At 45.0% G+C, this 22065-nt stretch overlaps 2 protein-coding genes and 1 non-coding gene across 3 annotated transcripts; 2 read left to right on the forward strand and 1 right to left on the reverse strand.

Moving 5' to 3' along the window:
- Positions 1-11210, forward strand: MAK16 (MAK16 homolog). Its single transcript, XM_054998129.1, has 10 exons — positions 1-98; positions 1387-1436; positions 2135-2244; positions 3965-4029; positions 4929-5080; positions 5300-5354; positions 6725-6799; positions 8455-8565; positions 9040-9096; positions 10760-11210. The coding sequence occupies exons 1-10, from the start codon at positions 84-86 to the stop codon at positions 10955-10957; spliced, it is 888 nt and encodes a 295-aa protein (XP_054854104.1). The 5' UTR covers positions 1-83; the 3' UTR covers positions 10958-11210.
- Positions 11196-18482, reverse strand: TTI2 (TELO2 interacting protein 2). Its single transcript, XM_054998128.1, has 7 exons — positions 17369-18482; positions 15298-15484; positions 14537-14629; positions 13648-13835; positions 13401-13544; positions 12141-12303; positions 11196-11459 (listed from the first exon to the last, which is right to left on the reverse strand). Exons 1-7 carry the CDS (start codon positions 18034-18036, stop codon positions 11340-11342), a joined length of 1563 nt encoding a protein of 520 aa, XP_054854103.1. The 5' UTR covers positions 18037-18482; the 3' UTR covers positions 11196-11339.
- Positions 18483-18963: 481 nt separating this feature from the next.
- Positions 18964-19062, forward strand: LOC129342759 (small nucleolar RNA U13). Its single transcript, XR_008598252.1, has one exon. It is a non-coding gene; the product is annotated as a small nucleolar RNA U13 (small nucleolar RNA).
- The last annotated feature ends 3003 nt before the right edge of the window (positions 19063-22065 follow it).

Consider the following 22065-nt stretch of genomic DNA (forward strand, 5'->3'; position numbering starts at 1 on the left):
GCGGTTCTCGCGAGATCTGCGTGCTCCGCCGTGCCTGTGGCTGTAGCGTGTGCTGATGAGCTCTGCGGGCCGGTTGGGCCAAGATGCACTCCGATGATGTGAGTCGAAGCCCAGGCGGGTCGGCGGGGAGAGGCAGGCGCAAGGGGCTGGGCGAGGGTGGGCTTCAGTCTGTGCCGTCCGGCTGCTCTAGTTTCTGGCCTCCGCTTCGACCTCCTTCATTTCATTTTCCACGAGGGCAAACTAGGTGGGTCTGTGGGCTGGACGCTGGCTCGTGTTTCCAGTCCGCTGTGATCACGAAGAGAAGAGAGTGCTTCTGGCCATGTGCAGAGTACTCTCGCTGCTGCTGCTGGGGTTGCCAACTCCATGGTGGTGGAATTCCTGGAGAATTGAGGGTGGAGCCGGGGGGAGTCGGGATTTGGGGAGGGGGCTCATACCAAAAGTCATCAGAGCTTTTTTTTTTTTTAGCATTAGGGCTGTGAGCCGCCATAGCTTTAACTCCCCACAATTAGGGCTACCAGAGGGGAAGGGGAAGTGTCTTGTCTTGTTTCCAAATTATTGGACTTGGCATTTCTCCATTTAGGACTTAATTCCCAAGAACATTGTAGCCAGGGTGCTCCTAGGAAGGAGCTGGCTGACCTTATCTGTCCAGGTTTGGTGGGCGCAATATTTATTTGTCATTTATAGTGCCTTTCTCACTGAGACTCAAGTGGGTTACATAGTGAAAGTGGGCAAAAATGGAAATGTAAGGGAGAGTCATGAAAAAAAACACTTGGATACGCCGCTTCTCTCAGCCCCAGTTCCCTATCTGTAGTTTGGGGATAATGGTAACACCGACTTTGTCCACTGCAGTGAGTGGGTCATTGATCTGTCTAGAAGAGCGGTATATAAGCGCTATCATTATTATTCTTTCACATTGGAAGTTGATCAGGAAAAGAAAATAACCAAGAAAGGGAGATCAGCTGGTATTCCAGTTATGGTGCACCTAGGTGAAATTAAAGCAGAAACTTCAGGACCCTCCTTAACATTTGACTATTTCTGTTTTGCTCTGTTAAAAACATCATGAACATTTGAGGCAAACTGCCCAGCAATTTTACCCTTTCTTTAGCTTTGGGTCACCTCAGCAGACGATGCTTTTTTTTGTTAAAGATGTTTTTTAAAAGTTAACTAATATAGTAGAGTGCTCATTTAAGGGTTTTTGCATCTTCTTCAAGACCTTCCTCTGATTCCTGTGACCATACCAAAGTTGTATTTTTCACTGTACCTCAGCTTCATGTTTGAGTAAAATAGCCCATCTCAGAAAGTGGTAAGTAACTTCTCTGTGTTATGCCTGGAGGGGCAGGATCCTGCCAGGAGCAAAACTAACAGATTCTCTCTCTCATTTGTTAGATTGTCTGGGACACTCTTGGCAACAAGCAGTTCTGCTCGTTCAAGATCAGGTGAGTAGTCTTGCCTTGTCCCCTCTTGTGCTAAGCTCAGGGGCTGTTCGTGGTATCATTTGGAGTCGTTCAGAATGGAGCCGTTTCTTGGCTGCTCACTCTTAAGTGGCCTACTCTTTTCAGTATCTGCTGGCTGGTGGGAGACTTCACAGTGGCTACGGAGCATCTCTTTAGGAGAAGTTGGGGTCCTGACTTACTGACGTAAGAATCTTCTGTCACTTCAGAAGAGGGATGATTCAAAAGCAATGATTGAATAGCACAATTTTCTTATGATGTGACGATTCTGTATGTGAGGGTTCATATTGGGGTTGATTTTGAGTACTTGCAGGATGTGATTTCCCTCTCCCTTGTGAAATCTGAGGCAGTGCGCTCAGGAATATATATCCCTAGCTGGTGTTTTTTGAAATCCTTGGGCTAAGGTGCCTGCTGTCTTGCTTTGGTTATGGGGATTATGGGCCTATTTCCAACTGTTCTAGTAGTCATATCCCCTAGTAAACTCTTTCTGATGCTACACCAAATTTGCCTTACTGTATGAGAATTCTTTTTGCTGTATGTGCAACATAAAGCTACTGTTTTTTTAAAATTTAAATTTGCATTGATTCGTCTGCATACTAACATTTTCTAACATGCATTAGAATTAACCTTCTGTGTATAAAAGGCACCGAATACATGATTCATTTCAAGCATCTTGTTTGCAGGACAAAAACACAGAGCTTTTGCCGGAATGAGTTTAATATAACTGGCCTGTGCAACCGTTCCTCCTGTCCCTTGGCAAACAGCCAATATGCTACCATCAAGGAAGAGAAAGGTGAGGACCGTGGTTGCAGCTCCTCACGGTTGTCTTTGGTTGGATAATCCTTGGGTCCACCTCCCTAATCGAGGAGAGAGGAAGGTAGCACTGTTACCTGGCTTACATTTTAGAAATGCCTTGATTTAGAAGTGCTGTAATCATGCTGCTGGATATTTGGCCCAGCTTGTTAAGCAAATCAGTTGAGTTGTTGGGCGATGGTTTTCCTGTAGGTCAAAACAGCTGCCAAAACAAACATGCATTCTTCTTTGTGGGCCTAATTATGAAAAGCTTAAGAAGAGCCCTGCTGGATCGGAATTGTGGTCGAGTCCAGCATCTTGTTCACACAGTGGCCAACTGGTTGCCCTGGAGGGCAACAAACAGGGCACAGTTGTGCATACCCTGATGTTGTTTCCTAGCTTTGGGTTTCAGAGGTTTACTGAGTAAAGGAGTCCTTTACTCACCATGGCTGGTAGCCCCCGATGGACCTACCCTCCATGAATCAACCCCTTTTTAAAGCCATCTGTAAGAACATTGTTAGGCTGCTAAAGGAGAAAAATGCTGCTTTTTTGTTACGATGTGCGACTTTCAGATATATGTGAACCTTGTGCATCTAGCCATGGAGGAGACTGACGTTCCTGCTTTGCATGTTGGTTAGAACAGGGCTGAACAAATCCCAGCTGGTTAGTGCTTAAGCCTGTCAGCAAATGCAGGCCCCGTTGCCACTGCTCCCTGTCTGCTCCTGCTGTGAGAATGGGACTTGTTGAATTTCAGAATGGTACTCCACAACCTGACTGTTAGGTGCAGGATGGATGTTTATGGCACGAGAAGACACAATGTTGCATTCCTGTTGTATTTATGTACCTAAAAGTAATGGAAACTGGAGCCCTGAAGATAGATTCATCTTAATGGCTTCATTTTACTTTGTTTTCAATTTAAATCCCATTCACTTCTTTAGTGTATTTCTAAGTTAACCTCTGGGTCCTACTTGATATATTTTTTACAGACCTACAGTTCCTCAAAAATGTGGTAATGATGCACAGTATTACCTTATATATATTTTTTAAATGACAACACTTTTATCTCGACGCTATGAAGTTAGTGTTAGGTTTGGTAACAGCAGCAGATAGATAAAGTGGTCATTAAAAGTATAAAATCCCCTGAGGCTGAAAAATAAGTCTGGTTCCTCCCTTTCTTGGCTGGTTCCTAGATCCAAAGAATGGATCACGGCCTGATTAAGAAGCACGGGCTGCTCTAGAACGCACCAGGCGACTCTGTGTCACGTGGGCATAGGCCGCCTTCAGTGCTTGCTCTTTGAGTTGGTTTCCCTTAGACTTCTCAGTGACCAGCAAGGAGGCTTTGCCTCTCTATCTTGTGCAAAAGCAGGAACTGCTTGTAGTGCTTCATCTGAGCCTGAAGGTATACCTGGTAGTGAAGAGTCACAAAACAGAGCCCAAGCAAAACTCAAAGGAAATGGAACTTGCAATTTGGGTGGTAAAGCTATCAACTCCATTTCCTTCAAAACCTGGCAGCTGGCAAGCATGTGCTGACTCTTGAGTATGGGAAAGCGCCGCTCCCTTTCTCCTACGCAGGTATGTAAAGGGCATCTACGACTCTGCTTAGAAAGTCGATGCTCCATTATTTTCAGAGCGTTGGTGTCCTGACCTTACATGATCTATACTTCGTCTGACCGAGGGCAGACCTGGTTCTGACTCTTTATGCTGCCTCTGTTCCTTTTTAGGACAGTGTTACCTTTACATGAAGACAATTGAACGGGCTGCTTTTCCCAATCGGCTATGGGAAAGGGTAAGTCGTCCCCTCTCTGTAAGTTGTGCAGTACCAGAATGGTAGATCTCTAGCAGTTAATGTGAAAGGGATTTGAAAGCCTATTACAGATACTCATTTAGGGCTAAATAAAATTTGCGTTTCTAACTTGGGTTAGAAATGTAGTTTATTAAATGTGGATTTCATGTATTGGTTGTGCCGTATAGTTAGACTGACTTAGACAAACGTTACCAGAATTAATAAGGAAATTCTGGCACACTTATTTTTATTTAATTAAAATATTCATATCCTGCCTTTTTGAATAATTAGGTCCTCAAGGTGGCTTATGACAACATAAAGTCAATTGGTTTTTGACCACAAGAAAATTCATCCAATATAAAATCACACAAATAGAACCAACTAGTGGACAGAAGTGGCATAATATGCCGTATCGCCTAATGTGTATCCTTCCCCATCAAATGCACTACTAAGCCCATTGGAACAGAACAGTTTTCAGCCTTCGGATCTTTTTGGTTTGTTGGCATCGCTGCAGCTATTCTCAGTTGATAAAAATTTCCTAAAACCGTCTGCAGAAAGATGGAAAATATTAGAAGTTCTAAAAATCTGAATTTCACAAAAGCTTTAGATGGATTTAATGAAGCAATCCAATTTCCATTGGCTTAGAATTGGAAAGAGATTAATATTGTTGGATGAAAGTATGGGTAGTTTACTTGGTTCTTGGATCAACGCGCTAACCATGAACTCTCGCTTTTTGTTTTGACCCAACACAACTATCCTTGAAGGGCTGAATCATGAAGAATTTTGTATGGAACCTAGGATTTTTAAGATGTTACCGTTCTGGTGCTCCTCCTGCATGTGGGATCCCACTGATTTGCTATTTTCAGAACTGCTAGAGACTTTCCCCACCTTATTTCTGACAGGTCCGACTGAGCAAGAATTACGAAAAAGCGCTGGAGGAGATTGATGAGAACCTCATCTACTGGCCTCGCTTCATCCGGCACAAATGCAAGCAGCGCTTCACGAAGATCACACAGTACCTGATCAGAATCCGCAAGCTGACGCTCAAGAGACAGTGAGTTGTGGTGCTTGGCAAACTCTCTTTGCAGGCTTGGGCTGCCAACAGGGTAATTCTGTTTGAGCTGGTGATATTGCTGTGTAGGTGTGCTGGTGCTGGTGATATTAGCTGTTGCTAATAGAGTTAAGGGAGAACTTGAGATAAAAGTGTTCCTAATTTGGTGTTGGTGCCTGGCTTTCAGAATTGCTCCACTAACTGCTCTTTTCTTCTCTGCAGGAGGAAACTTGTTCCATTAAGTAAAAAGGTCGAACGGAGAGAGAAAAGGCGAGAGGTAACGTAACTGTTGGCATTTCTTGTCGTTGGACTCTCCTATTGCCCTCTTCTATTCCTTCTGCCCTCTAGCGTGAAGGAGTGACCTGGGAAGGGATTACTCTTATTAGAGGTGTGACTTTCCAGAGGCTTATCATTTTTAGACAATTTATGTGTTGTGGATTATAACAACAAACTAAAATAACCAACTCAAGTAAAACTAGCACAGCAGCCATAAAGCCAACAGTATATTGGTATTTAAAAACCAACATAAAACAACAAAAATACCAGCATGCTATATAGACCCATCAGTGTTGAGTTGGAGAGTGGGATAAGCCTCCTCCCTGCAGGGTTTGGGACCGTCCTTCCTTCGCCTCTTTTAAAGGGTCCCTCTGTACTCTCAGAAAGTCACACCTGGGCAACTCGAGTTGGGGCGGGGAGAGTGAGAAAAAACTTTCAGTGCCACAATGTGTGTTTGAGATTGTAAAGAATGCTGAGAATAGACAGCAGGAGTGGAGTGCTCCTGCAAAGACTTCTTAATCACTCGGATTGTCAGAATGTGATTGGTCACTTTTGAGGTTCTGAGGTGCTTTGCTTGGGTCTTGAGTTGTGGCTTTTGTTTCTTTCTTTTTCATAGATCAGGATGGGTAGCCATGATAGCCTGTCTGTAGCAGTTGAAACAAGCAAGAGTCCAGTAGCACCTGTAAGACTATCAAATTTTTTTTAGGGTATGAGCTTTCATGAGTCAGATACTTCTGAAGATGTGAGCTGTTACCCACGAAAGCTCGTATCCTACCTCAAATTTTGTTACATCTAATAGATGCTACTGGACTCTTGTTCTTTCTTTTTCATAGTTTATGAGAAGGCTGCCCATTAGGTGGTGCACAAAAAAATAGAACTCTTCCTACAAGAACAAAGAGACTTCTGCTATATGATCTCCCCCTATCCTTTCTATATCTTTCCAGGTTTATCCTTCTTGGGCTACCATTATTTGTGGCTACAAAATTAGCATCCATCAGGAACAGGGCCTCATCAGTAGTTACCCCAGTATTGTGGAATGCCTTCCTCAAATGCTTCTCTCTTTTTGGAGTAAAGAAAACTACTCCTTTCTCTTTCATACCTTTTATTTGAGACTGTGGTTCTGAATATCTAACTGCTGCTTGGTTAAAGTGTTATTAGTTTTAAACTGGTGTTTATGTGGTAGGAGACTCTGCTGCATATCAAACAGCAGTTAAGATGGTACATGGATTTAATAAGTAGTAGTAAAACTGAAGAAGCCCCTGGAAAGTCCTATTTCCTGACTGAGCTTGCCTGTTCCTGGACAGCATCCTTCCCTGAAAAGGTTGCTCACTGCCTGTTCAGTGCTCCTATATCTGCATTTATTTCCTGCAGGAAAAAGCTCTGATTGCTGCTCAGCTTGACAACGCCATTGAAAAGGAATTGCTGGAGAGACTCAAGCAAGAGACGGTATGGGCAGTTTTAGTATCTTAATGTGGTGTGTTACAGTAGCTCGGTTACCTGTCTGCAGGTAGTGCAGGAAGGGAGGCGGCAGGGAAATCTCACCTATTTATTGCCTTGCTGTTTCTGCAGGGACTTGTATGTGGCATTCAGGCTGAAATGGTTGGGTGGGAGGCTGTGGATCTTGGGGCCTAATGAGGGGGTCTGGGAATTTGCAACTGATCAGTACTTGGATGGGTGATTGCCAGGATGGGTGGGTGGGTGACTACCAGACTTATAAAAGGCTCTGAGCTTTCTGAAAAGGAAAAACAGCACGTAAGTATAGCAACTTGAATGACTAGGCAGAGCCATTACAAAGGTTGAAGAGCACAGCTGTTAAAAATTCATTTTGCCTTGAGTGTCAGGGGCTTCGGGTCTGTCGTGTTCAATGCTTAGCAGTACAAAACTGATTGTGTAAAAAAAAAAAAAGCATCGACAGATTTTTTAGTTATTGAAAAAGAGTACAGAAAACTCTTCTTGCCTTTGAGGATTTGTGACTTGCAGTTTCACTTATTAACACTCCAGACACATGATGCAGTCCCAAATTTGCTTACTCCCACCCTGTCATAATCAGTCATTACATCATTCAGTTTTGTGAGAAACTGGATTTTTTTTCTACTGGAAGGCCGCAGACCCCTACCCTCCTAGGTATTTGCAGATTTTGCCAATCTCAGTGATCCTGGGAACGGATTCCCTGTGAATGGTGAGGGTCCCATGTAAACTTTGAGGGTACAGGTTTGCCCTCTAGTACCGGAGATCTTTAGGTTATACTCTACAACAGCGTTAAGATTTCCCCTGGAACAATGCAGGCTAGAATCTCATTTCTAGTTTTGAATGAAAGTAAAGGTTTCTAGGGACTTTCCACCATAATTGCTAGACTTTTTTTTACAACCCCCCCCCCCCCCAAATAATACCTGTTTCAAAATGACCTTAAGAAAAAGAAACAGGCACAACAACAAAAATACAACACACTACAGTAATCAATACAGAGTATTCCATGTTTTTAAAAAAAGTGAAAAATCTTCAGGGCTAGGGTTTCCCTATCTTTCCATTTACATGCTGTAGCTATCACAGTAACCATCTCAAGATGATCTTTATGAACTATGTACATCCCAAAGCAAGCCACACTGGAGAGAGAGGAATATATCTAGCTGTGCACCATCTGATGATACCTGTAGGCTGCATCTTTCCAATCAGATTTGCTTGAGGGCTCTCTGTGCGACCGAGCCCCTGTCCTTTCCCTATTGACTTGATATAACTGGGGTTAAATACCAGTTATGTAACAGTTTAAAACACCATTCCTTTAAGCTAGTTGAAATAAAGGCCCTAAATTCTTTGATAAACGAACTTCCTGTTTTGCTTGTTCTCTGCATGTACACATTTAAAAATCTCATCCCTCCCACTTTGCCCTCCAATTCCTCCCGAGTCAGCTTTCCATATGCTTCTGAAAGCATCAAAAGTGTTAACACAACTAAACGCAGTCGCTTGGTGCCATTATTAATCTGTTGTAGCAATCCAAATTCGAGAGCTCTTGTAGGCTGGCATCGTTCTGTACAGAATGCCCTCGCCACGTCGGCTTCGGAATTCTCCTAATGTCTTTCTCCCCAATGTGCTTTCTTTTTTAGTATGGCGATATATACAACTTCCCCATCCATGCTTTCGACAAAGCTCTGCAAAAACAGGATGCTGAGAGTGAGACCGACTCAGATACAGAGAAGAATGAAGAGGAGGAGGAGGTAATGTTTTCGAAACTTGGCAGCATTCCTCTCCTTTAGGGTGGCCTTGCAAGTCAAAGTGTTCTTGGGAGAGATTTCTAATTAATAGGGCTTTTGTTCTTTCTGTATAGCCATTTTAAGGAGGGTGTGTGCGCACGCAAGCGTGTTACTGGTCTCGTTCTGTAAAAATTATGTAACTGGAACTCTAGAGGTTTAGGAGACAAGCCCATAGAAGACAGCCGCATGCAGAGTACTGTGGGCTTCAAAGCATGCCTTACGGCTTGGCAAGAAATCCTGATATAGTTGGGGCTTTGCTAAATACTCATTTGGCAGATATGCAGATTAAGTTGACAGGCTCTTCTTTGCCTTCCCCAAGCTTGCTTTTGGGAAACGAGGGTTCCAAAAGTTTGGATCTCCTTAATGATTGGGAAAGGACCAATGAGAAGAAAAGCTGCTCTTTCGAATACCCAGATGTTGCTTGTCTTTTTCCTGCAGGATGCCAACAAGAGGGAGTTTGTGGAGGTAGATGAGAGCGATCTCAGTGATTTTGAGGTAAGTGCTGCCCCCTGGAGGCTGTCAGCTGAAAATTGCAGAGGCTCTTGAATTCTGGAGAAAAGAGCACCCGAGACTCTGCTCTTGCTGTCTGGGCAACTAAAAAAACTGGGTGCTTCTGACAATGATACAGAAGCCAGTTGTTCAAGCATGAGCCCCAGCCAAGTGCATTGCCAGTCTTGGGCAGCAATGAGGGATCTCTTGCTTTAGACCTTAACCTGTGTTTTCTTCAACATCTTATAATTGAGTTACTCTTCCACCTCACCAAGCAGGGCTTAGAATCTGCACTGAAACTTAGAAGTGACAAGACGTGTGACAGGGCAAATTTAGCTGTTATGCAGGCCCTTCAGTTGGTAGGGCCTGGATTTCCAGTGAGCATCAACTCAAGCAGGAGAGCAAACATTAACTGTTGGTTGCTCTGTTAGATTTGTTTGTTGCTAAGCAAACATCTCTCAAATGGAAGGTATCAGTTTGTCTTAGGTGGAAGTTTCTGGAGTCCCAGATAGCTCGTTATGAGCAAGACAATTAACGACTCTGTATATACTTGGCATTCATCTGGAGAAAGCTTGGATCCCCCTCCCCTTGAGAGTTCTAATATGGCTGCTAAATTTTGGTGCAGGTGCGGTTTTCCTGTACTGCCAGTAGGAAACACAGTATTTACTCAGATGCAAGATTAGGTTTTTCATAGGTATGCCGTCCCCTCCAAATAGGAGAGAAGGTCATCTTACATTTATACAAAAGTTAGTCATATCCAGTAATAAAAAATGCATAGCATTTTTACACCTGTTTTGCCTAGGCTGGCCCGATCTCATTAGATGTCAGAAGCAAAGCAGGGTTGGCTCCTGATTAGTACCTGCATGGGAGACCACCAAGGAAACCCAACCCAGGGTCGCTATGTAGAGGCAGGCGATGGAAAACCACCTCTGTTTGTCACTTGCTTTGACAACCCTACGAGGGCACCATAAGTCACCTGCAACTTGACATTTTTAACATTCCTTATACATTTAAACATTCCTTACATTCAGGATTTTCCTTTTCAGCAGATCCAGTAGATCACCAGGCAAGCTTTCCTTCTGAATGGCTGAATTCAGAATCGCCCTCTCTTCAATGCATTTCTTCTCTTGAAGATTTTGGTTACATAATCTATGCCTTCTCCTGGGGAATATTTACATTGGAAATTCCCTGGTGTATTGCAGACTTGATTATTAGATTCAGTCAGGGTATTCAGCAAATTACATACGTACCTTAAAATGCTCAAATCAGTTTTAGCAATTGTCTAATACTTGCTGATATGGTAGCTAAGTGGCTTTGGCTGATGAATGCCGATTGTGCACAAAGTTCAATTATACCTCTCCCTTCTGTTTCCGCGCAAAGTACAGATTTCAGGGCATGGCAGCTGTCTCCTTGCAAGGGTAATCTAGAATTATGAACCATGGAAATTCTTAAATTGTGCTTATTTTTGAACAGTGGCAGCTCTGTTAATTTGGATAAGTACAGAGCAGCTGTTGAGGGATAGAAAAGGAAGCCCAGAAGTACTGCTTTGAGGCTGTACTTGTTAGCAGTGTGGTTGTTGGTATGGAGGGGAGTTCTACAGCAGAAGGGCTTCATTGGGGGAACAGGAAACAGGCCCAGTTGTATTTAACCTCTTGTTTTCTCTGTGCAGGAAATGGAGAAACTGGGAACAAGCAGTGAAGAGGAAGCAGAGGCTACATCCAGTGAGGAGGAGATGGAAGAGAGAGGCAGTGAGCCCAAGTCAAAGGGTAAAGCTCCGCTGAAGGGGCCAGTCAGGAGGAAACGGCCCTACATCGAAATAGAATACGAGCAAGAAACAGAATTGCTGTCGAAATCAAAAGCAACGTGATTCCTCTTGAGGGGAGAAAGCCAAATCAGAGAACTGTACGGGGTGAGGGTATGCCACTGTCTCCTCCTCTCAAGATCTTTTCCAACTCAAGAGGCTACCAATAGACCTTTCACTTGGAACTAAAACTAGGGCTGCAGAGCTAATGGGCACTAAAATGGGGATTTTGAAATGTTATTTTTATACTTGTTTTCTGCATTGATGTCCCTTTATTCCTAAGGAAGCAGCATCTAAATAAAACCATATCCGCCTCATGCATGGCCTTAATTTTTTTATTTTGCTGCCTTTGATAGTCAACAGTTTTTGGCTGTGTTAGCACAGCAATGCCTTTCAGGTGGGCTTCTTAAAAGCCAGAGGGTACTTATTCCAGTCTTGCGCTCCTTCGCTAAAAGTCCCTCTTGGGCTCTGTTGGAATGAAGCTTCCTACAGGCTCCTCTTCAACTTTCCTGAGGTATTCCTTAAGACGATCATCTTGACAGCTGCGCTGGACTCCTTGCAGGAGAATCTGGGAAGAGAGGAAGACAATTTACGGTCAGTCTGAAGCAGAAAGCTGTGCCCTTCTGCTGTGCCATGCGCTTGATGCAACAGCTCTGGGAGACGGAATGTCAGTGCCCTGATCTCAACATTGCAAGTGGTGCTTCCTGTCTCCGCAGAACTAGTGCTGAAATTTCAGCAAACAAGGGCTACATTCCCATTCGTCACTGTGGAGTTTACAGGTTAAACAGGGGAACAGGTTACAAACGTATTTAACCCCTTGTTCTCTCTGTCCAGGAAATGGATAAACTGGGAACAAGCAGTGTGTCTTTAACTGTCCTGGAACTGCCTTAAACTCCATCCAAGGTAGTACTGTCTACTCAGGCTGGCAGCAGGTATCCAGGGTCCCAGACGGAAGTCTCTCACATCACTTACTTCCTGATCCTTTTACTTGGAGATGCAGGGGATTGAACCTGGGGCCTTCTGCAGTCAAAGCAAATCCTCTGCCACTGAGCCACAGCCCCTCTCCCTATGAACGGACACACATATCCGCACTTTGACAGAGAGAGTTCACTCCTTGCATTTTAGCACATGAAGACAGATTCACAGGTGCAAGTCAATAGTCTCTTGCAGATCTTGCACAGCTATCTGCTGTTTAAAAAAAAAAAGAGGCTGCTTGCTTTCTCCATCAGATGTTTCTCTTTGGTCTCACCTTCACCTGGCCATGGGAACACCGATCCAGTAAGAGAAGGCAGTCTGTGGCTCCCTGCAGCAATGCTGCAGTTACTGGCTCGGGTGTCAGGCTCCTGTCAGTGGCTGCGTCCCACATAAGCCTCAGCAAAGCCTGGAGGAGCACAGTGAGACGGCTCGTCATCCTGCAACAGAGAGATGGTGAACAGGGCTCAGTCTGATGGGAAAGCTGTTTGTGGAGCCGACTGAATCCCAGGAGGAGGTTGGGGATCTAGGAAATGCAACCAGGCAGCTAGTGCTCACTACCAGCAAGGCCAGATTCATTAACTGCAGTGAATGTGGTACCCTACTTAACACTTTAAGCCTGCCGGTTTCTCAAAAGGAGTTGAAGGCAAGCTACCATGTTACTAAAAGGCTAGCCAAACAGGAATAAAACCACCACAGCAGTATTCTTCTAGCACTTTCCATTCTAAATCCTGATCCCCAATGCCAGACCCTATCAAATGACTGAAATTCACAGATCACTCTGAAAAAGCAGTAGTGCAGGGGTTTTGCTGACATCCTCACCTGAGCCATTCCCTGTCCTAGGGGCCTGTGATTGAAAGACACCTAGGATGAGCAGAAGGTATTCTAAGGTGCCTGCAACATGGAACCTTAAGCCATTATCTGCAGGGCTGTATCTCAGCACTCACTGGATTCGATACTTCCCCAGCCTGAATTCCTGGTATATCACTTTGCTTTCAAAGGGAACCCCTAGCCTATGGAGTTTTACAGTCCTGGTAACGTTCTTTTCAACGTAGGAAGGAAATCAGAGGTAAGGACAGGAGTCAGCTATGCTAATGGGCTGGGGTAAACGCATCGGGAGCAGCCCTGCCAACATTTCAGGGGGGGGGGGAGAGTGAGAGGAGGTCAAACACAGTCTGCAGAACAGCTTACAACCAATGTATATTTGCTGCTTAAGAGAGAGATTCTGGTCTAGAAGCATCTGAAAGACCAACTAGATTGCCAAGTATGAGCTTTCAAGAATCAAAGCTCCCTTCACACTCAAAAGCTCATACCCTGGAAATCTAGTTGGTCTTTTAAGGTTTTACTGGGCCTAAATCTTGCTTTTCTACTGTAGGCCAACACAGCTACCCCCCTGAAACTGCCTCTTAAGAGTCAGTCGAAGGGAGTAGGTTTCAAGAGTTTATTACTTTTAAAGACAGAATTTTTTAGCTGGAGACCACCATCCAAATGCAGAAGCATACAGATGCTGAGTGGTGTTGCAGATTTAAAAAGGTACCTGGGCCAGGCGTGCTGTATGGTCCTCTTTAATGTTTCCAACATGGCCAATCTGGCTGTTTCCTCAGGTCCATCGTAGACCTCCAGGTATCCCACAATCACCCGCAGCAGCCTTTTCAGATGGCGACTTATCTGGATGCTCAGCCTCTCAAGATAATGGGTTAAATATTATAAACTTGAACAGAGGGCTGATTATTTGCAAAAAAGCAGAAGCAAAGTACTGGGGGTGGGGCCAGGGGATCTCTCACCTCTCGATGAAGGCAGGAAGATTCTGGGCATACACCCTCCGCAGAGCAAGCTGGTGCTCTGGTTCCATATGGGTCAAGACCAGCTGGAGCACCTTGTCGGAGGGCTTGGCAGATCGGGGCTTGTGGGACGGCTGTCCAGGGGCCCTTTCCAGGATCACCAGCAAGTCCAGCAAGCATGGCAACACAGCCTGTTTTAGTTACAAGGATAAGGTGAATCAATGAACTTTCACTTACGTTTCTCCAGAGGGCAGCAGAGAATTGGGCAACACGTTCCCTCAACCCAGGACCAAGTACAGTAGCGGGAAACCTACTCCCCTGGCTCACAGAGATCAGCCTGGGATAGGATGATCCATCCTCGAGCGGTTTAAGCATCTGCACACACTTCTTTGCTGCATACACCCTGACCCTAGGTGCAAGTGACGGGGAAGTAAGCCCCACTGATGTCAGTAGAACTTGCATGATCCAAAGTGCATCCTGTGCAATCCTAAGCAGTCACACCTTTCCAAGCCCAGTGGAGCGAGTGGGCTTAGCAGGGTGCAACTCTGCTTAAGATTGCACTGTTAGAGTGGCATCTTTCATTATTTCATGCGGTCTGGAAAAAAGTGCTCCAATCTCGTATCTAGGCAAGGACAGGCATTCTTCAGGTTAGCTATCAGGCAGAAAGAAAAATGCGAGCACTCTGGAACCAGAACTGCAAGATGCTACAGCGATAACCTCAGAGCTACTGACTCTTGTTCAAAGCAGGGTAATGGGAAACCACTAGGGAGTAACAAGAGTTTATCATCAGCAGCTAGGGAGGGAAGAGGATATGTAGCCCTATCCTTGGCCCACCAGCCTGATCGGTTCAGAGCGTGTAGAGGAAGTTGTGCACACAACAACCTTGAATTACCTGCATGAGCTGGGCTTCCTTGGTGTAGAGATGGTTGGAGAGGGCATGGTGCACAACTTGTGCTCTGTTGAACTGGCAGAGGTCAGCTCCTGGCTGCAATGAGAGAAAGCCGTTGTGACTGTGGGAGTTGGCTGTGGATGCATCCATTTGCAAACAGACGCTCCTCGAAAGAGGCAAGGTTCATCCTTTCTGTACTCCAGAACCCGATGACAAGAAATGTTTCGGCAGGACCTTTAAGGCTAGGATCTGACATGCACTAAACACATAACAAAATGGAAGGGGAGCCACTTCCAAGCAATGGTGATTACCAGATGTTTGGAATGAACAGGGGAATGGTACTGCCTCCAGAAACATTTGGAAGCTTTCCAGGGTATCTGGCTGGCAGCTGTTGGAGCCAGTACTAGACCAAAGAGACATAGAATCTGATCTAGTAAGATTTTTAAAGAATTAAAACAAGCAGTTTCCACATCTTAATCAGTTCACAAGCATTAATCCAGCACGTCATATTTGTTTGCATGTATGCCTCCATCGTATCCTTGAGGCTGACTGCAGTTCTTTCCGCTTGTGCAACCATAACCACTGAAACATCTGATTTACCTACCTTTTAGGCCAAGAAGCTCAAATTACCACATGTATTACGTATAAGCCAACAGAGGCAATGAAGCCACTTCCCTTGTCACCCCCCAATGAACACTGGAGCTAAGGGGCCTCAGTTAGCAGTGCGTGCAGTGTTGGTGGGGAGGGCAGTGTGGGTTCCTTACCACATTATGAATGATATGATGCAGGCACTGCACGCCCAGGATTTTATTTTCTACTCGGTAGTCATCTGACAGGAGCAGCGATGGTGGCAGAACTTTCTCCAAATGAGGGCCCAGCCAGGGTCGAGTGACCTGCTGGAGTGTCCAGGAAAACACGTGTTTTGTGGCTGGGCTGCGCTGCCACGTTTCTCTGAAGAGGGTCAAAAAGAATTGTTATTCCCAAGCTCCCATCACATCATCCAGGTATCGGATGTAGCCTTGGATCAACCTACGGCCAGAAGGTGGAAAGGGACTGTTTCAACGCAGAACATGCTTTAATTTCAAGCAAGGCACTCCTTCACCTGCAAGGTGATGATGACGTAGGGAGATGGACATTTATTGGGTGTACACAGCTAGAGCGCTTTCAGAGAGTTTCCTGAAGGAACAGAATGACATGTGAATGCTCTTCACTTGCAGGGATAGAGCAAGTGGACAATGATCCAGGCTGGAGAATCGCCTGCAAGGTCTTCCCATTTCCAAGGCCTCAATGGGATTGGATAGCTGAATAATTCAGTTCCCAGGGACCACAACCCTTCTGCCTAAAATGTAGGAAGGTTTTGTTAAGTGGCCATCTTCCCACAAGTAGTAGCTTTTTAGTAAACCCTTGATGACCGTCTATTCTCAGTGATGAGTCAGATCACGTGGACAATTGTGTCTGCAAGCAAGGGTTTACCAAGATGGCTGCCAGTGGATACCACAACTTCAGCTGTGGTGATCACTTGTCTTACAGACAGATACCCTCTTTCTCCTTTCCCTCAAGTTTTCCACACATCAAACAAGTGAGAGTGGGACAGGCTCAGCATAAACTTGCATATCATGCCTAAGACAGGTTTTCTTTGTTTGTAATTTTTTCCATCTCTGCAATCCTAGCCCTACTGCACTGTTTACTGAATGTCTCATACTGTCCATTTTTTTGTATTGTGTAATCTGCCTTGAGATTCATAGAAAAAGGTGGGCTATAAATGAAGTAACTGACAAAACAAACTAAGGATTCTGACAGGAGAGCCTGCCTGAAATCCTTTAAGAAACGTGCGCGCTCTCTCTCTAGTTTTTTAGACCATCTTTCAACAAAAATGCAAGTATAAAATAAAGCCAAAACAGAATAAAACAATATTTACAAAAAGCACTGTTAAGTATCCAACTAATTCCCAATTTTTTGGCAATAAAGAAGCCTTCCTCTGTCACCAAAATAAGATCAGAGAATAGTACATATAGACTTCTGGGGGGCATAATTCCTAAACTGGGGGCCACCATCACTGCTTCTTTTATCTCCCTTCAAAGCCCAGGACAAAATGACACAAACAGTACCTACTCCTACCCCTAATTCCTGTGATAAACACTTAGGAAATCGATGGAAAGGATTTGTTTTCGTTCAGTTTGAGCTGGGCCTTTGTACAGAAGCATTAACTTTCACTGTTTCTGTCTCCCTTCAAACTCCAGCATAAAGTGAGAAATAAGATCCCCTTCCCCTCTCCCAAAGGACAGGCAGAGAACTTGGAGTAAAGCTTAATTGGGACCACAAATAATGGCTACTAGGCGAAGTCAAAACTGCAAATTCCTGTCTCCATCTGATGTTCTCCAAAGATATAATCTGATGACAAATATTTCCTGTGACCCAGACCCTCTACAGATTCCGGCTGAAGGTTCTCTGGGGCTAGAAGGGAGGGAAGGGGACAGAGGTCACTGGAAATGTGCTGCTGGAAAAATGTTGCTTTGAAGAAACAGAGGGCAGAAACAATAGAGAACTGAACCATGTCCCCCTGAAAAACCTCTATGGGAGTATCTAATGCTGGGGCAATGTTAGGAAAGCTGCAGTTGGCCAAGATGAAGTTGAACAGGTTTGGAAGAAATAACTCCAGTGCTCAGCTTACTGGGAAATATCAGCTGTCACAGGATACAGGACAGAAAGACAAGTATGATAAACGTTCCTAGAAAGCAGCCAAGAATGCTAAAAGCCATCCCCACCTGCTAAATGCTTTCTCCTCTAGCTTCCTCCCTTTGTCTCCACAATGCCCTCCAGTGGACTTCCACTCACTTGGTCAACTCTGGTTTCAGGCACTGCATCACCATCGCAAACCAACCCTCTTCATCTTCGGTGGCACCTCTGAGGAACTCCGGGACTATCTGGCAGTCACAAACCCGAAGCAGACCTTCCAGCAGCTCCTGGGCCAGGGTCCGCGTCCTGGGTCTGCTCCACGGCTTCTCTGCAGCATGAGTCACAGCAAAAACATACATGGGCCCTGCCACTGCCTGCAAGCATGATCCAACTGCCTTGAACCCCAGCTCCTCCAAGCCTTTTGCTGCTTCCACCTTGGTCAAGATGCTTTGGAAAACCAGGATGACCTCCGCTGCCCGACTGGCTGCAGCAGCATTGGATGAATCCTTGCAGGAAAGCTCTCCTCCATCAGGTTCATGCTGGGGCAGCATTGCATAGGTGCTAAGTGCAACTACCAAGTCTCGAAGAACAGGGGTGGAGTTCCTCTGCCAGTCCCCCAGCAGCCATTGGCAGTCTACAGCCTCCAAGATGACCAAGAGGTCTCTGACCATGCCTGCCTTGACTTTGCTGCCAGCCTGTGGGGCGCCCACCCCTGCAAACAGCTGCAGAAATTGAGGGACAACCTGCTCTACTGGGGGGTACTGGGGGGCACCCTGACCCCCTGGGGTGGTCAGCTGCAGGGAATCCAACAGATAGTGTTGATCCATGGCTCTGAACAGCCTCTAAAAAAGGTATTTCACCCTCTTTCCGCACTTGCTGTGCTCCATACATTCACACAGCCACCTCTCACCCTCTCCCTCCACTTAGCTCTCTCTCAAATTGGTCCTCAGGGGAGCCATCCAAGAGGCGGCAGTCCTTGCACAGAATTGGCTACCACGGCTTCAATTTCCAATACCAGGCATAAGCTCACTATAGAGATGTTCAGCGCCAGAGCGCCGCCGCTAACCATCACGGCCAATGGCCGCTTTCCATTTGAAAGTCGGAAGGTCAAGTTCTTTGGGGTGACTCTAGCCACAGAGATCGGAAAACAAAAAGCCTAGAGAGGACACCGCCGCAGTGCTTACTCTCCCCGCCATTTTAAGATCTAGTAGAGGGATTTCACCATAGAGATATCACGGCATAGAGAAGTGCAGAATGACGACTAACGGCGGCTTTCGATTTTTACCGGAAGTCCCGGCAGCGTCGCAAGACCCTGTTTCTATAGCGACGCTATTCTCTCATCTTTATGAAAATATGTTCCTGTTTTAGAAAGACCTGCCACAGGCTCCCCTGTCTCGAAAACCCGTCCGTGTGTGACCGCCTACGCGTGGAAAGGCCCTCCTCTCACGCGCACCATATTCTCCTGCTGCCATAAACCACGAACGATTTTCCCGACCCTGTCGCAAACGGCTTCTTGTAAAGGGGCGGGGCCAGCGATGAATAGATTAGCATACAAATATTAACTCCTGTTTTTAGAAATCGACGAGGAAATATTATATATCGTGGACACAGAGCGAGCGAAAAAGAGTGCGAAGTCTGTCCCATGTTTCAAAATGAGGATGAGACGGCGGTGCTATTCAGGGCAGGACTGAGATCCCTGTGACTGGGAAGTCATCTGTACTAACTGCCGCAGCGGACGCGCAATGAAAACGGCGATCCTTCTGGTTCTTAAAATATGATGAGTGGGTCTTGCACGCGCATGCGTGAAATGTGCCGTCCCAGTTGTTACGACGGGGCACATTACCCATCTGATTAGAACCTTTAATTTTTTTTTTTTTAGTTTAACGGTAATAATTTTTTATTTTTATCTTTAATTTTTATTTAATGTCCGTGGTAGTTTACTTCTCTTACATACGGCACCCTTTAATTTTTCACATTTCCTCTCAACTTTTTGAATGTAATATTTCAAAGCAAAAGTAATTCTTTCCTGTACACAAAATCTCCTCATTTTAAAGCATTACACTACTGATATTTTTAAAACGTTTATGCAGCCTCTCTCTTCTTTATTTGTTATTTTTTTTTGGCGAAAGCACTATTGAACTCCCTAAAAGGATACTAGTCTGACACCTTAATAATTACTATACCACATGGACGCTGATTTTTCTTCTCTTCTTTGTCTTACAAGGGAGCTGTGCTTTCTGAGTAAAACTGAGGAGACATGATTAACTACTGGCCTTTATAGCCTCAAAGGGAGAGTTGTTTTTGTTCATGTTCTTCCTCCTAGTTACTTTTGCAGTGCTCTGACCTGTATTTTGCACCTAGCATCAGTTTGCTACAAATTCTGTACTTCATTTTAGCATGCTGCAAGCTCCTGAAGAGGAATTTGTCCACCAAGATAAGTTTGATTTCCTGCCCTTTTCATTTTGGTTCACTCTAGAAGATCATGACCCTTGTGTTACTTTAAGTGTTGCAAAATTTCTAGCAGAGGTTTATAAAGTTAAATCCAAGCATATAGCCGTACCTGATTGCTGAATGTTTATTAATTTTATTATTAACTGTTACTAATTGCTTGCTTACGCTTCTGCCTATCCCTATCTCTGATTGTAGACTATTATTATTTCTAATGCCAATAAAGGTAATTGATTGACTGATCGATCATTTTGGTTCACTTGAGCTGAATAACCCCCTGGTGAAAACTTCTGGGGAATTTAAAAGCTGGGTCTCTGTTGACCCCCCGTCCAGGTATTCGGAGATATACATCCTTAGAACATGGAGGTTCTATTTGGTTATCATGACTAATAGCTGCTGACAGAGCTACATAATTAAGCAGAAATGGAGTTCACTGAAGCACAGTCCTACCTAGAGTGCATTCCACATGCTAGGGGCTTTGTGTTGAACCATGCAAAGTAATATTATAAGCTGGCAGCCAAACAACAGTCAAGATGTGAATCACAGTGACATTAGTCACTGCAATGTTGCAGTGGTAGCAGAACACACAGCTGGCAGACCTTCTCTGGCACCACTCTTAACTGGTGCAAAAACTTATTTTTAAAAAGTCTCCCACAACCCCAAAGCTGATTTTCCTTTGGGCCATAATGCTCAGCACCTGCCCCCTCATCTTTCTTCCTCTTTTTCCTCTACCAAAGTGAGGTTTTTGTCCAGGCCTCGTTTCCTCTTGGCTCCTCCATTGTTTATGTCTCTACCGCCCATTTTTGCTTTTGGTCATTGATATTCAACCCCCTACATGCTTTCATTCAGCTTCTTTTTGCCGTATCTCTTGACCAAGCTCCATCTTCCCTGTTGCTTTTCTAGTCTGGTTTTCTACCTAGCTACTCAGTGCAGGGAACATCGTTGTCCTCCATTCTCTGCTGTGAGAGTGACTAATCCAAGGTCACCCAAAGAGCTTCATGACTGGGTGGAAATTTGATCTTGGGTCAATCCTCGTCCAGGGACTCCAATCTTTTCTGAAACTGCAGTGCCTTTGAAATTCTCACACAGGGTGGTGGGTGGAACAAAATGGCTGCTGCATAGGGCTGCCAAAGTCTCCAGCGGGGGCCTACCCTCAGGTCCTGTTGCTCACAGCTGCTCCAAGTGGTGATGGAAGATAAATAACAAATAACCAGGAGCATCTCATGTGGCACTATCTTAATCTCAGTGAAAATCTGAGTTACATAGGGTAGCTCTAGGAATCACTGGAAACTCTGTTTACCATACAGTTTTTGGCGATTCCTAGAGCTATAAAACTTTTCACCAGAAGTGTTGTTCTGCAGTCTACGTCATGCTCCCTCTCCCATGTCCCCACCCCATTACACTACCTGTTGCCAGGCACTGTCACTAAATGGCCACTGCAGGAGGTGGAACCATCCACAGAATGTCAGGGAATGGGCTTATGCATAATTTTAATAGCAGCTCAACATTTCAGGGAGCAGCTTTGTTTAACAGGACGTCGTTTAAAATTAACATAACATATATGAACAGCTTACTTTTAGTCAATCAGAAACTTGTGCTGTGGTGGCAGCTGCTCCCAAAGCAACATTTTAAAAAATCTGCTCAGCTAATTAGATCTCTAGTGGCCAATCACATGCCCTACTGGGCAAAAGTGCCATCTGGCCTGACCCACTGGTAAAAAACACTTGGTGGGTGCCAGAAAAGTTGTCTGCGGGCACCACGGTGTCCATGGGCACCACACTGGGGACCCATTCTAGTATGACACTAACCACTACACCTCCCCAGCACTCCCTTCCCCCAGACAGACAGCCCTGTACCATCTTAAGAGCTGAGGAGTTTCTTCTAGCCTCAAAGCTCTTTCTCCTGCTTTCTCCATCAAATTTCTTAGTTCATTGCCTATACTGCACTCAGGTAACTTGTTTCTTGAGTTCCGTTTTCTTGAGACGCTTCCCCACCTGTCCCACAAAACTACTTCTGACCCTGGATTTTCCGTTGATGCTTTAACCTTGGCCAAACTGACACCTGTTCCTTCACAGCACTTTGCTTTGAGCAGTTGGTTGGGTATCAAATACACTTAGCCAATAGGTTTTAGCTGATCCACTGCCACAGATATAGGACAATAGGAAAGAAATTCCTTTCCCACGCCCTGAAAAAAAATCCTAATTAGGGTTAAAAGTAGGTGTTATCCAGAGCAGAAAAATAAAACAGAAGCTCCGTGACACCTTAAAGGCTCAGGGCCCGGCTGCAGGTTATAAAACCCTTTTGTTTGCTGCTGGACAACATTACTTCAGACCAGAAGCGCAATGGAAGTTATGTGCCTCCCTGGTTCATGCTTATGTAGCCCTGCACGAAATGTGATCTTGCATCCA

The sequence above is a fragment of the Eublepharis macularius genome, chromosome 14 (genome assembly GCF_028583425.1).
Source record: "Eublepharis macularius isolate TG4126 chromosome 14, MPM_Emac_v1.0, whole genome shotgun sequence".
Taxonomy (NCBI): domain Eukaryota; kingdom Metazoa; phylum Chordata; class Lepidosauria; order Squamata; family Eublepharidae; genus Eublepharis; species Eublepharis macularius.